We start from the raw sequence: 15,006 nt of genomic DNA, 5'->3' as shown, positions 1-15,006 counted from the left end.
CACCTCCCACTGGGGATAAACTGCGGTCTACATTTTCTTCTAAATGAAAGACAATGGACGATTGAACCTGCAATGGTTGCAAATGGGAGGATGGTGAGAAAGCATGATGGCCTCTTTGTACATCTTTCTGTTGCCTCTACGATTGAAAACTAACAGAGTTCAAGATACACCATGGATCTGGGAGACATGAGGACCAAGAGTTCATAAACTATGCGCAGTAAGATGAAATAGCACGTACTCTTTAAGATAATCAATACAGTCGCTCCCTGGACTCTTGAACACATATTGCTCACTTGACTTCCTAATGCATACCTTACCAGGTATTACTGCATCATTGTTAGAAGGTAAAACATCTGCACTGGGGACTTTCCATCGGGTTAGCCATCACTACAACGTATTGCAGCAATTGCTTGCCTGCATTTCCTCCCTCCATCTTAGGCTTTGCATCAAGGGGCTGCTGTGGAACACTTTTAGGACTATTATGGGCTGGCATTTTTGTTCCAATCCGCTAGAGAAGAAGTCTGAAAATATCACTGAGAATGGGGTTACTAGAAATAATTTGGGACCTGGTGGTACAGGCCTGTAGGGAGGCGAAGGTGGGCAGATCTCAAGTTAAAGTTACTCTAGAGAGTGAGTTCAAAGTTAGCCAGGGCCATTTGGTGGGACCGTGTCTGGAAAGCTGAAAGCTGGGACTGGGTTTGGACCTCGGTTGAATTCAAACCCCAGGACCACTTAGGTTAACTGTGGTGGTGCGTGTCTGCAATCCCAACACTTAGGAGTTGAAGACAGAAGATCATAAATTCAAGGTCATCTTCTGTTCCATAGTGAGTATACGTGAGAGTCTGTCAAAAGTCATGAAAGGGCATGGGAATGAAGTTCAGTGGTAGGACACTTGCCTAGGCCATGTGAAGCCCCGGGTTCAACTTTAGTACCTTAAACAAATAAGCAAGGGCCTTTGGATCTGTTGGCGTGTCTAGGAAATTTTGAGGCTAGCTCCAGCCCTTAGTTCATCTGAATCCAGCACTATGCTGATCCAGGTTTGGACTGGTGACACCCCTCTTTTTCCTTCCCAGCTAGCACCAGTTTTCAGTGACACAAATGATCTTTTAGGATTTAGTGTGTGTGTGTGGGGTCTATTGCTCACATAAGGCAGATATTTAGTAAAATTTGATTTAAAGGTTGAAAAATAGAACCCCCCCAAGAGATTTTAATGTTCACAGAAAGTTTTTCATGAGGCATAGTTAAACAAACTAGTTAAAAAGGAGGGGGGCCTGGGCCCTGGGAGCTGGGGGCTAGGGATGTAGCTCAGTTGGTAGGGTGCTTGTCCCAAATTCAAGAAATCTTAGGCGTGGCAGGCCATGCTTGCACTGCCAGGGCTCAGGAGGGGAGGACAAAAAGTTGAAGGTTATCCTGGGCTGCATCAAGAGTTGACAGCCGGCCTTTCTCAAAATGAGAAAACTCATCCTTCAGAGAACCACTCCTTTCTCCTGCAGAACTAGAAATAACCAACGCAACAGCAGTTTTTAAAAATTATATTTAATACAAGTGAATAGATTAGAAGATCTGAAATGTTATAAAGCGATATACACAACAAATAAATAATTTGTACAGGAGAGCCACGTCTCCATTGCATACCACTGTCTGGCATGGGAATACTTAAATCCAGTGACAATGGAGGAGGTCCATAAAAACGCTAACCTGTTGTCCCTTGTATGAAGTTCTTCAAGTATAAAAGTCCAATACAGTGTAAAATAGTATTTCAATTTAGTTTAAGAGTAAAAATTGCAAATATCGCACTTTCAGAAGGAAAATATAAAGCCGTATTTTAGTAAACTACACGCACTACACAAGGAAAGGGGGGAAGTCATGAGTTCCCGAGTGATGAGATCCTCAGCGGCAAAACAACCAAGAGAGGGAAGCACAGAACCAGCAACATAGCCTGCTCATCAACAACAACAGAAAAAACCCTCAAGACTAAAATAAGCTCAAAGGCGTTCAGGTAGGAGTACCCTCTTGAACAGTGCACATAGGAATTTAAATAAATCCAAGCCAACATCTTTAGTTGAATAGGTTAATATTTAATATGCTACATCTAGACCTACTAAATAACTTATGCCATGAGATGAATACATAATTTTACAGTGTCACGTCTAAAGTTCCTTCCTTTAGAGTGCAGCATAGTAAAACTTAAAAATAAATATCTTAAATAGGATTATTATTAAGGCACATTATAAAGGACATGATCATCAAACCATCAAAGAATTGTAATGTCAAGAACCTTGCTGTCTTAGGTACTGCAGTCACTAATAAATAGTTTTAAATAGGACTCTGAAATAGATACTAAAAAGTGTAAAACTATTTAAAACAGGGGGAAGAAAATAAAGGTCCTCCAGGCGGTCCTGAAGGGTGGAGCATCCGCCGACTTCGCCTGCCTTTACCCATGAGCCCCAGTCCGTACAATAAATAGAAAAGTGGTGGCGGAAGCCTGGCCAGCAGATGAAACAGGTTGGGGAGAGGAATTAGAATGTGACAAGCTCCTCCAGCAAGGACAAGGGATGGACTCTTTCCCGGACTGTGTGTGCCATTGATTGTCTGAGCAGCGGGTACAGTATCAGTCGCTCCACAATCCCACGAGTCCACAGGACAGGTGAGAAAACAGCTTTGGTACCTGCCTGCCACTGTACCTGCCGCCACACTCCTAAGTTGATTGTTCGATGCCCATTTAGCTCTGCAGGCCGTGGCGACTGCGACGAAGGACAACCAGCGCTTTTGCCGTCGTGTTTGTTGTTTGTTTTTTTAAAAAAAATCTACTATTACACAGAATTCAAGCTACATATTGCTCACTCCATTTTCCCTGGTTCAACTAGATTCACAAAGCATTTTCTAACTTGGAAAAGGCAGTTTGCTTCCCTGATACTATAAAAAGAGCAAAAAATAAAAATCCCGATACAAAAGTGAAGTCCCATTTGATACCCCTGCCATCGTGTCCTAGTGGCTGTCTGTGTAACTCAGGCTCTTTGGGATTGGCTTCCAAAACCTCCAAAACCCCCACCCCCCATTCTCCCCTCTTCATCCCCAGCACTACCCAGAGTGTGAAAAAAGTAATGCCTCCGCTGCTTCCCGATAGCTTTGCCTTCTTCTCCCTTTAAAGCTATTAAAGTCAACATTAACGCTCTCATTTGCTACTAAAAACTGGGAAATTGGGAGGGAAAAGAGAAACCCTTTGACTTTTGATCAGACGGCTGGTCCTACTGCATTCGGTCTGTCTGCAGCTGTTGAGGCTGGTACTGGCCAAAGGCCGCTGCGGCTGCAGCAGCTGCGGCTGCAGCCGCAGCCGTCCCAGGTGCCGCAGCAGTGATTGGCTGCTGGACAGCATAGCTGTAGCCCCCAGTGGTCACATAGCCTGCAGTAGCCGGAGATGCTGCATAGGGGTACTGGTCATAGGCGGCGGCTGCAGCGGCCGCAGCCGCCGCCGCCGAGTATTGTGCGTAGGCAGCTCCAGTGTAATCAATGTACGGCGTGGTGGAAGCCGCAGCTGCTGTGGGCTGGACGTGGGGAATAACCACTCCAGGCTGCACAAAAGCCTGCGGGTAGACGTAGTGGGCGGGGATCCTGTTAAGAAACGAGAAACAAAGTCAGACAACAGTAATCTCTAGTGGAACTCTTTGCTCAGAGATGGAGACAAACTCAAATTTAGTGGTTGCTATCAACATAGGGTTGCCATAATATCTGCTTTTTGAGAGGTCCATTGGATGCACCCTCGAGAAAATTCATCAGCAAAAACAGAATGGCATTCTCCCTGTTAGAATTTTCACTTAGGACTTCCAATCATGCAGTATCATGTATGCCAGGTTTGTAAAGTGGATCATGATCCACCAAGGCTGTGTATGGAAGGGAGACTTAACAGGGGCTTTATGAGGATTTGTTGAGTTTGTATAAACAAGATATGGCCACCAAATAAAAAACTCCGTGCTGGGAATACAGGATTCAGAAGGTTGTCTGATATTACGGTTCTGGGGGAGTAGTGGCCTGGCTGTGAGCGGGAGAATGGACTCTGAGCGTTCTCTATCATGGCAACCCTATTTGAAATCGCTAGGCAGACTCAGCACACATTAATCTCTCGGCAACCTCAGTCACCCTGATTAAAAATCATAATTACAAAAGAAGCAGGCGACAAAATAAAACAAAAAACCCCCAAACCAGGAGTGTCAAAGTTCACAAGTGTGGGAACACAGCAGTCAACACCCCTCAAACGACAGTAGTGCAGCTCACTCGGCTCAGAGGCTGTTGTGGGAAGCCACCGAAATGCTACTAACAGTCCCAGCAGTGATTCCCCAAGAGGTGTGCAGCACGCTTTTGCTCTCTCTTTTACTTTAATTTTTTTCCATAAAGACAGAACAGTCAATCAAACCTGTTCGACTATCAGGCAACTGAGGCTCAGCCAGCTTGCGTGTCTCTATGCAAGACAGACAGAAAGGGATTGGGGTGATGAGGTTGGTGGAAAAGTTAGGGACAGGAAAATACAACCAAATGTCTCTGAACTTAATAGAGACTTAGAAGATATACATTGCAAGGCGACGCTTACTCTGAACGTCCGCTAGCTCTTATGTTAGCCTCCAAGTCAGAAGAAATGGATTTCTTAGTCTACCTGCCTTCAATCTGCCCAGCTGGCTAGCATTTTGTACAGCTCAGGCGTGTGGTTATGGGTCACCCTGAAAACAGCCAAGGACATGGAACAAAAGTCAAGGATCATCTTAAATGCTGCATTTGCAGCTCACATACAGGGCAGACCTGAGGACCTCACTTGAGTCTTGTTTAGGAAAATAGACCACGAGAGGTTTGTTTATGAGATCCCATGCTTTGCAGCAGTCCTTCCTGCCACTTGTTACCGCCCATTTAGAAAGTGCTACCTCGGATATCTGGCTCATTTTTTGTCTTTCTTTAAACGAATCTCCCTCACAGCCCCCTATCTTTCTAAAAATAGAACTCAGGCATGCTATCTGGCTGTCAACAACACCAACTTATTAGTAGCACAAGCACAGATAACCATCTTCGGCTTTCTAAAGAACTCGACACAAAACATCACGGTCAGGCCTTTCAAAAGCAGAGTTGTTTTTTTTTTTTCTTTGTCTCTTCAGAATTCTACTGGAAGCCCTCGTTAAGAGCATCCGCGGAAAAGATGAATTTATCAGAGAGGGTGGTGAACTCTGTCTCCCCGAGATAAAAATACACTCCATTTTACTAGAATTGTAGCTCTTTCCCAGTGCCGGCAGAAACCCTGTCACCAAGTGTGTCTGAGGACACTTGGAGATCTTCTTAACCGCATATCAGAAACCAGGCGCGGTCAGGCACACATTCAGACCTCTGTGGCAGATCAGGTGACTGGCTCACCCTTGATGACAGGTGTGGCTATGTATAAAACACTGTCCCCAGAGCTGATATGTCCACGATGTGCAGACACAGCTAAGCGAACCTCCTCTCCTGCCAGTTTGCATGTGGTGACGGACAGCAGAGGCTGCAGCGGGCTATTTTTGATTCTGTCATGCGACAAGGGTTTCCAGCGGATAAAATGTCTTTATAAGGCCAAAGTAAAACATCTATCAGCAGCAAAGGCCTGCTAGTCTGAACCTCACTGATAGGGAGACATTAACCCTTGGTGTTCTCCAAACGTTCTGAGGACAGCGCAGTAGGTGATAGGTTTGTATCTTCAAATAACAGCGTAGCCCAAAGAAAGTTTATTCTACCAAAAAAACAAAACAGAAAGGCACGATAAAGTGTTTGTGTAGGAAGAATGTGTTAAAACAGAGAATAAACAGGATGGCTTCGAGAGTTACTGTCTCTGCCCTTATGTTCATGACGACTTCTAACTGGACAAAGCTGCCCCATGAGAACATAAATAATTTTTCAGGAAGATCAGATGGATTCCATGAAGGCTGGCAAGGGTGAGGAAGACATCTGAAAGGCAAATGAAGACCTGGGGCCTTTAAAAGATGGTGGAGAAAAGGGAGTCCAGAGAACCCCAGAGAGACTTATGTCTCAGAGAGCGGCAAAATGCTGAAGGGTGTGTTGGGGGTTCTTTTAGTAGCCTAAGGAACTCTGTAAGAACGCCTCCTCTACTAGAATTCTACCAACCACTAGTCCTTTAACTCACTATAGAATGCTCACACTGAGCAGCTACACACCCAAGAGCCAAGTAGACACCTTAGGTGATTAAAGAAAAATGACTGTATTTTCCTTTCATCTCCATCTCTTCAGGTCCCTCTGACTTCTCTTTGTGATTTCCTTCCTTCCTTCTGGTTTAAAGACAACGTCTCTCTATGTAGCACGGATGGACTTCAAAGTTATGATCACCCTGCCTCCACCTCCGGAGTTCTGGGATTCCAGGCAGATGCCACCACAGCAGGCTAGTCTCTGTGACAAACTTTCAGAGTGGCAGTATACCCAGTTAGCTCTGTCAGTCTGTCACGCAGACTGGTGACCAAGTCTTCACTTCATCCATTCGCTCAGAGGAGTCAGTAATTCCTAACACCACATCAAATCATCTCTTAGATAGCATCTTGGGCCTCTTGTGCATCTGCTTTCGAAACACCTTTTTAGTATTTCTTTGTCCCTTTCTTTGGACCCAGGTCAACAGGGCATCTTACTATTTCCTGGATATTCCACAGATCATTAGATCCCATGTTAGCGCAAGCCATCTACCCTTGACCCGGGATGCCAACCCTCCCCTGGTCTCTACCTCACCCATCCACCCTAGCTCTAGCCCCGAGTGCACAAGAACCTTTGGAAGGCCACGTTCTCTCCATATCTCACATGGTTCCTGTGTGAAAGAGATTGACATTTTTCCAGCCTAGAGTGGCTGTACATAGAAAGAAAAAGCTCTCTGTGAGAGGGGCCTCCAGTGATTAGAATAGCAGCTGCTTAATAAAATCTTTCCTCATCTTCACCCTCCTTCCAAGGGCTAGCTCATCTTCTTCATGAAGACTTCCTGAGACCCAGTGATCTGCCGTTTCTCTTCTTCTGTCTGAGACCCTTTCTAGCACGGATTATTTTATTACTAGAGGATGAAAAAGTGGACACAGCTTCCAGGGTGAGGCAGACCGTGACTGAACTTGGACTCATACTCTTAACAAACTCACTGGTTCTGTGATGGGGCTGAGGGCGGGGCAGGAGTTAATCAACCTGTCCGCACTTGCTCTGTCTGTACCCAAGAAAGAACCTTAACAGTGTCTTTTTCAAATGCTTATTATAAGAATCGAATGGCATAATTTATGCTAATCTCTTATCAGTTCTATGCATGGTGGACACACTGAGGGGTGGCCAGTGAATGCTTCCCTTCGGTTAACTTGGTGTAGACGACTCCTTAAATCTCTACCTCCAAACCTGCGGGTATCTCCTTTCCGAAGCGGTGATGAGAAAATATCTCTCTCAAACAGAGACCATTTAGAGGCCCATGTTCATCACGGCCACATGTTCCTCCCCGTCTGCCCTCTGTGCTAACCCAGAAGTTCTTTCAGTCAGTGGTTTTGTCTTTAGAGACCTGAGGCAACCCAGGGGCCATTTAAGGACCACAGAAAACTAATAGTCTTCCCACCAGCTTTTTAAACAAGTCAAAATTGAAGAATTCTCAAGCTTGCTTCCAGGCAGGCCTAAGATAAGAACATGGCATTCAAATGGCGTTTAGGATGACTAGGTGTGATTTGCTGCTTACAGATTTGGTATCAGGGCAGAGCTGAGAGTTACTCAAAGAAGAAAGAGAAACCTTAATTGGTCTACCTGGAATGCTATTTGCTTCTAATCTCAACTTCAAATTAAATCTCAAGTTCAAATAATGTATGCACACTGTAACAATCATCATTACCCATAAAGATAGTTAATATCAGAAGAGATGAAAAACAAAGCGCTATCAAAACACACTTTTTAAGATGTCCACATAATACCTATCACCCTGGCAGTTCCCTTCTTTGAATTACTTTCTTTCTCAAGGAACTAGAGAAAGCCAGGTCAGATATATCCAGCTGGCTCTCAAGTATGCTGTAGCTTCTCTACACACTGGGCCTCTCTGCTGAGCCTCCCTGCGAACCCATCCCATCATTCCTTTTAGACACACCCTGTGCCCTCATCTAGTTCAAGTCTATGCCCCCGCCATTGTGACTTGTCCAGTTCTCCCAGTTCATGGGTTTTCTTGAGATTCTGAATTCCTCTTAAACTTGAATCAATAATACTTGGCTGCTTTGCCAGCTCCTCGTTCCTCACAATTGAATGCACAACTTCTTCTAAAGTGATGGACACATAGGAACAGCTGTTAATTGATTTGGTTTTCCACTCTTTCACAAGGATTCTGGGGAGGCCAGGACTGAGCTCACCATTACACCCTCAGATGTATGTTTTCTTCTATAGTCCTACATTGACTGATAGTACACACCAATGAAATATCAGCAGAGGCAGAAGGGAGGGGAGGAGAGGCGAGAGAAGAGGAAGACAGAGAGAGAGAGAGAGAGAGAGAGAGAGAGAGAGAGAGAGAGGGGAATGCATGCTGCAAGTAACTCATTACTGTTGTCCATATCCAAGTTGGCTTGGAAGGAGTTTAGATACATAGCTATACTTAAGTATAGTTTTTTTTTTTGAAAAAAAATTGTAGATGTCTCTAAGAGTGAGTTACCAATAGATTAAGGTAACAAGAGGGTAATAAAAAAGTGTCCATCAAAATATAACCTGCTTCTTCCAAATCTACTTACTACTTGGTTTTGGTTTAGCCTCTATTGGGAAATGCTTATGTAGGCATCTATCTGTGAAGATGGATTCTGGCCTTCTAGGTGATGCATGGAGATGCTTAGGTCCTAAGCTGGATAACAATAAAATTCTCAAACCACTTGGATAGTCAAAAAAGAATTAGAGTTACAAGAATATTGATCAGGTGGATGATAGAGAGACTTTCATGACCAAGATAAACTGATGGGTGGCCTTCCCCTGTATCATGTTCTATATAAGGGAACAGGGACCTCAGGAGCTGGTAAGAGCAACCCAGAGACAACACATAGATGAGCAGGTTGTCCACCTGTTAGGTCTGAAAAGGAGGAGTTAGTATTGTGCTACTTAAAACAAAACCCAAACAAAATTAAGGAGGAGGAAGAGCCCAAACTGGTGAGTGTTAATGAAACCTGAAAAGAGCCGCTGGACCTTTATCAGAAGACCTGGAAGGGGACATACATTGCAAAAGAAAGCCCATCCCCAGAAAACAGAGATTTACAACATGCAAGCAGTGAATCTGTACTCTTACAGAGAGAAGTCACACGATTTAGCACTCACTACAAAAATGTTAAATTGAAGTCACAGGCTAATAGCTTAAAAGCAGGAGGGGGAATAAAAGGCCCTTTGCTTCCCATGGCAAAGTCAAAAGTCAACACTGCTCACCACCACCACCAAAAACAAACGGCAAAGAGCCCCTTCCCCGAGGAAAAGAAAACACTCGCTACAGCTCTGTTCAATTAAGTCAAAGCACACAGTTTAGCTATCAACACCACTTCATTACCGTAATAAATAAAATAAAGCACACGGAGGGCTATGGACTAGAGTGAAAAAAGTAAAAACAACACCACCAACATCCATGCATGGTTAATCACCATCTGAGCTTGTGTGTCTGAGTCTACTGGTTACAGAGCTTAACTCCAAAGAGAACTAGTCCACCTCTTATGGCATCCTTCTCATCAGTTAGCTTAACTGTATACGAGCCCTGTCAGGTTAGAAAGAGATAAATCACATTGAGTCAAGCTGAACAGCAGGAATGGTGTGGGAGACATGTCTTGTGCACAAGTCATACCTGGTATTTTTGTTTTGTTTGTTGGGTTAATCATAAGCCCAACATTTGGCTGGTTTGGAGACTGCATACTTGGTCAGATAACTTGACTCATCTAAAAATATTTACAGCATCAACATTAAAAAAATACATAAGCATATATAAATATGCACAACCCGGAACATTCTGTGACACGTCGACCTTGTCTGCTCATAACAAAGAGACGGGGAAACAAACGGTGACCACGTGGAAACTTCGGAGGGTTTGATGAATCGACTTACCCGAAAGGTCTCTGTATAAGGGCTGGGTGAAGCTGTTGGACACCAAAGGCAAAACCTAGCAATAAAAACAAAACAAAAAAACCAAATTTTCCATTTGTACATGATTAGAGACTTACTATCCCCAGATGGAAACCGCAACCACAAATTCTCATTTAGAAAGAACCACTCTATGATACTCTTTGAATTATGCATGGACATGTTCTTTATACATGAAAAGTGAATATGTTTTATAAATGTTATCATTCATCCTAAATAAACATTTGGATAGACTAAGATTGGAAAACTTTAAAAAAAAGAAATGGCAAAGTTTAGTTAGCAGTCATTAAAAAAAAAGATTTAAAAAAATTTAGATCAGAGAAAACTACTCATGAGGGAGACCCGAGAACAGCAGTGAGGTTAAATTCACAAATATTCCTAGAGCTGCCACCCATGAGCGGGGGTGGTGTGGGTGGGGGGTGAGGGAGACTGGGGTAGGAGAAAAAGGTTTTACAACTTAGAACATTCTGGAATGCTTTATGTTACAGTTTACATTTGCATTACATTTGGCATTTACAGTATTAAAATTTTCACAAAAACAAATTTCCCCATCATTCATTCTTTTAAGATCAGCACACACACAGAAGATATTTGAGAAAGACATAGCTTTGAATGTTCTTGGGCATTTCTCCGTCTATTCCCTTTCTGACAGCCAAGCCTATGAACGGAAGTGTCAACCTCTTTTCAAACTTCTGTGGGAAAGGCTTAGTGAAAAAGCACATGATTTAGTCAACGAAGTTGCTTGCCCAAGGAACCGAAGATATTTGCTCTGTTGTCAACTGAGTTATCGCCAATGAACATAAAGGGCCGTAGCAAATAAAGCAGCAGGCTGCATTTTCACATAGACAAAAACACTACATCCCATTGGCAGCTAGCCGTTATGGGGATTTTCATAAATTATTCCGTGTCTCCAGCTAAGCATCAGTTAAAAAACAATCTGTAACCTGTGAAGGTGAAATTTCCTGTGTGTAAGTATTTGATTGCTAGTATTCTGTATGTGAAAATATGTGCCCTCGCAGCCACGCCTGCTCTGAGCACTGTGTGACTGTCCCCGACCACGCTAAGGAAAGCTTACTGGCTGGTGGTGACAGGGCCCACACAGTTTACCTTCTTAGCTACAAGTGGCTAGTAAAAAAAAAAAAAAAAAAAAAACAAAAGAAAAGAAAAATGTGTTCATCATATAGGAAATGCATGAAGTAACTTCTGGGTGTAAGCTCTTCGGAACCTAAGTTCTATTTTTGCACATAGATACATTTCAAGAACCCAGAGGCATACTTAGAACGCTCATGTATCTTTAATGCCTTGGTGGAATAACCAGCCACTGGGATCAAGTTTTACCAAACACAACTATAGGTTTTCAGGAAGCCAGGGTTTTCTGGGCTGGGGACGACAATAGGGCTCATTCCCCCCCCCCCCCCAATAGGTGGGAAGTAGGGAGGGGAAAGAGAAAGACATTGCTCACCTGGCTGCATGATTCTTGGTTTTGCTCCCAAGTACGCCAGATTCACGTTGGCCTTCCTACCATCAATGATGGGGTTGGGATCCTTGCAGGCCCTTTCGGCAGCAGCCCGGTCAGCCATGGTGACCTTAGCAACACACACAGACATACACACAAAGCCCTCAGTTAACCCCTGAAGGAAAAATGTTGAAGTCACTGAGCTTGCTTGCTTTCCTTTCCTTTCTTATTTGGTAGGGGATTGGGACATTAACTCTTCATCCTCCGTTTAAAAATAAAATAAGCAGAAAGAAGAAAAGAGGAAGGAAGGAGTCCTCTGCCTCCACCGAGAAAGTCCTAAAGGTGCTAGTGTAGGGCCTAACAGAGATTTGGAAGCCACAATTCTGAAATGCCTGTGGATTGACCCCCTTCCCAGTGTACCCTCTAGGTCCCCAGCCGGACCCCAGAGGCACTGTGGGTTTTAAACAAAGTCCATCCTCAAATCAGCCGGTTGCTCCCAACAGGCAAATACTTCTCAGCGACAATAGCGATTGCCCTGCTTGCTCCAGGCTCCCAGCTCTTTGAGCAGCTGAATTTGCCTCTTTAAATCTCCAGGAAGCTTAATGCACTGTTTCAGTTAGGCAAACAGCCAGAGGGTCAGCTTTTTCTTTTTTTCAAAATCTACCTTTGCAATTTAAAAGGTAGGGGTGTGACAAGAGAGGAAACGGCAGGTCCAGAGATCCTCTGTGTCTCTTCCCTACCCAGGCTTCAACACAATACACACACACACACACACACACACACACACACACACACACACTTCTTCTTCTTCTTTTTTTTAAACAAAGCAACAGAGCACTTAGCAAACAGCTTCCAAACCCGTAATGCCACAGTGCGGGGCTCCCTCCCAGCTCTCTACATCCCAGACCTGGCTCTCATTCCCGAGCTCTCTGGCTGCCCGAAAGAGCATCGTCTGAGGTCCTCTCGGTACACCGCGAGGCAGGCACAGGCCCTCGCTCCCCAGCCCCGTCACGCTTAAAGTTTCAGCTCAGCTCCAAGTGGAGGCGTCCCGGGAGGTCCCACATTGCCCCTCACCCCAGCCCTGACCCCCGGGGGCCTGGGGCCACAGGATCCCTTCTGACCGGTCTTCGATCTTCCCGCCAGGACCTCTCTTAGCTGCCCCTTACCCACCCCAAGTCCTCTTTTCGTGTAACTTACAAATCCGTAGCCTCGGGACTTGCCGGTCTGCCGGTCGGTGATGACCACAGCCTCCTCGATGTCTCCGAAGACCTCGAAGTACTTGCGCAGGCTGGCGTCGGTGGTGTGGTAGGGCAGCCCTCCCACAAAGATCTTGGTGTACGTCGTGTCCTTCTGGGTTGTGTGCATCTTCGCGCCCGCCCCGCGGCTCGGGCTCCGGCTGCGGCTGCGGCTGCGCCTGGTCCTTGGGCTCCGCGTCTCCCGCAGCGCGCGGCGGCCGCCGGGGGCCGAGGGCGCGCGCGGGGGCGAGGGCGCGGCGTGGGCGCTGGGCGCGCGACTTCCCGAGTGGCCCGGGGCCCCCGACACTCGCCCGGGTGCTCTGATCCCGTCTCCGCGTCCGGTCACTGTCCAAATCCTCCTGATCGTCCGGGTGACCAGCTCCGCGGTCGTGGACTGCGGGAGCTTTTTGCACTCACCCCTCGTGGAAGTTAAAAAAAATTAAACGCAAGGAGAGGGTGGTGGTCTCCGAGTCCAGAAGAGGTAGATGTTTCTCAAAAAAAAAAACGAGTATCTGGAGTGGAAGCGGGAGAGGCTCAGAGGCCACCGCGAGCCGGGGCACGGAGGTGGCAGCTGGGGGCGCGGCGCTGGGCCCGGCTGGGACAGGGGACGGTCCCTCCGGCCGGGGAGCTGCCAGACCAGTGCGGACGGAGGACAGCTCTTCACCCCTCTACTCCCTTCCCCAGCGGCCCGGGGGTCGACGCCCGGCTGGGGAGGGGGCGGGCCGGACGCCTGCGATTGGCCGGGACAGCACCTGGGGCGCCCGGCGCCGCCGCCCCCCAGCTGTTGGGAACAGCTGCTTCTCTCCCCGCGCACGGCGCGGCGCTGGGTCGCCTGGCTGGGGCTCCGGCGCTGTTGCTGGGGTAGAGTTGGAAACGGCTGGAGGCGGTCTGGCTCTGCTATTGCCTGCTCCTACTGGTCAAAGTCGCAAAGACCCCTGGCGACTCGTGCAGGGACACAGAGCAGTCAGAACAGGCCTGGAAGGGGAGCTGCTTGGCTCTCCAAAGCCGAACGCGAGAGCTCTTCGCGCTAGGCCTCGATGGCAAGACCGATTTGAGAGTCCCTCGGGACTTGGGGCGGTTTGTAAAGAGCCGGTTCCCTCCCAGACACCTGGGGCCAAAGCGATCTGTCTCCTCTAGGGGTCTGGACTGTGAGAAAGAGATCTCAAGTTTTCTTGGCTCCCAAAAGCTGGTGCTGTGGGGGAACCAAGGGATAGAGCCCGGTGGTGTGTGTGTGTGTGTGTGTGTGTGTATACAACATTAGTAATAATACAAAACTAAACATCCGACCATTTGGGTGTGCATGAGAAAAACAGCAGCTTTAATGACTCAAAGCCAGCCTAGAGTGTCTGTGTCAATTGTTCTGTGCTCTCTGCTTCAAAGGACCCAGTAGTAGGACTGCACCTGCCACAGTCATCAAATGTGTGCGTCCTGCCTTAGTTATTCAGGACGATGGGTACAGTGTCTGTCTCATAAGTCGATCCCACTCCCGCCCTTTTTCCTCCCAAGCAAAGAATCTGTTTCTTTCTATTTGAATTACAAACATTTAGTGAATTGACCTTACTTATTTTTCTGGATATAATTGTAAAAAGTATGATTTCTTTAAAAAGCAAAAACAAAAAAACTAAAAAAAAAAAACAAACCCAACGTGTTACATAACCACTGATTTCTACCATCAACTTTGAAAGCTAGCACAAATGGAAGATATTAAATGCAGTATGTATTTATTAATTTAAACCAGCTCGTTGCCACTTCTTTTCCTAAGTGGGACTTTTAATTCAAGAACCTTGAAATCAGTCATATTTGACGTTTGAATTAAAACATTTTTTTTTCTTTTTTGAGAGAGGGTCTCCTATATCCTAGGCTGGCCTTGAACTTCCTTCGTATCACAGGGAAAACTTTGAACTTCTAATTCTCTGGCCTCCACGGTCCCAATGCTGGGATTGCAGGCACATGTGTTTGGGCGATGCTTGGGGAAGGAATGCTGGGCTTCCTGCCTGCCAGGCTAGCGCTCTGCCAGCTGAGCTCCATCCCCAGGCCCTGATGAAGGTATTTAATGTGCGCGGAACATTCCACCCTCTGCTCTCAGCGCACGATTTCTGTTTCAGAGGTTTTTGCTTGGAGAGTCCAGTGCAGTCCCAACACTAATTGCCCCTGAGCTACACCTTTTATTTCTTTTTAAACAGATCAGTGTGTTAATCTGATAGA

General features: G+C 46.1%; 1 protein-coding gene across 1 annotated transcript; it reads right to left on the bottom strand.

Moving 5' to 3' along the window:
• Nucleotides 1-1,518: 1,518 nt before the first annotated feature.
• Nucleotides 1,519-13,592, bottom strand: Rbm24 (RNA binding motif protein 24). Its single transcript, XM_048461129.3, has 4 exons — nucleotides 12,764-13,592; nucleotides 11,573-11,696; nucleotides 10,075-10,129; nucleotides 1,519-3,612 (listed from the first exon to the last, which is right to left on the bottom strand). The coding sequence occupies exons 1-4, from the start codon at nucleotides 12,929-12,931 to the stop codon at nucleotides 3,249-3,251; spliced, it is 711 nt and encodes a 236-aa protein (XP_048317086.1). The 5' UTR covers nucleotides 12,932-13,592; the 3' UTR covers nucleotides 1,519-3,248.
• Between the last annotated feature and the right edge of the window lie 1,414 nt (nucleotides 13,593-15,006).

Source organism: Myodes glareolus, chromosome 14 (genome assembly GCF_982192425.1).
Source record: "Myodes glareolus chromosome 14, mMyoGla1.1, whole genome shotgun sequence".
NCBI lineage: Eukaryota > Metazoa > Chordata > Mammalia > Rodentia > Cricetidae > Myodes > Myodes glareolus.
The sequence above is the reverse complement of the archived record's forward strand: the minus strand, read 5'-3'. Positions and strand labels throughout refer to the sequence as shown.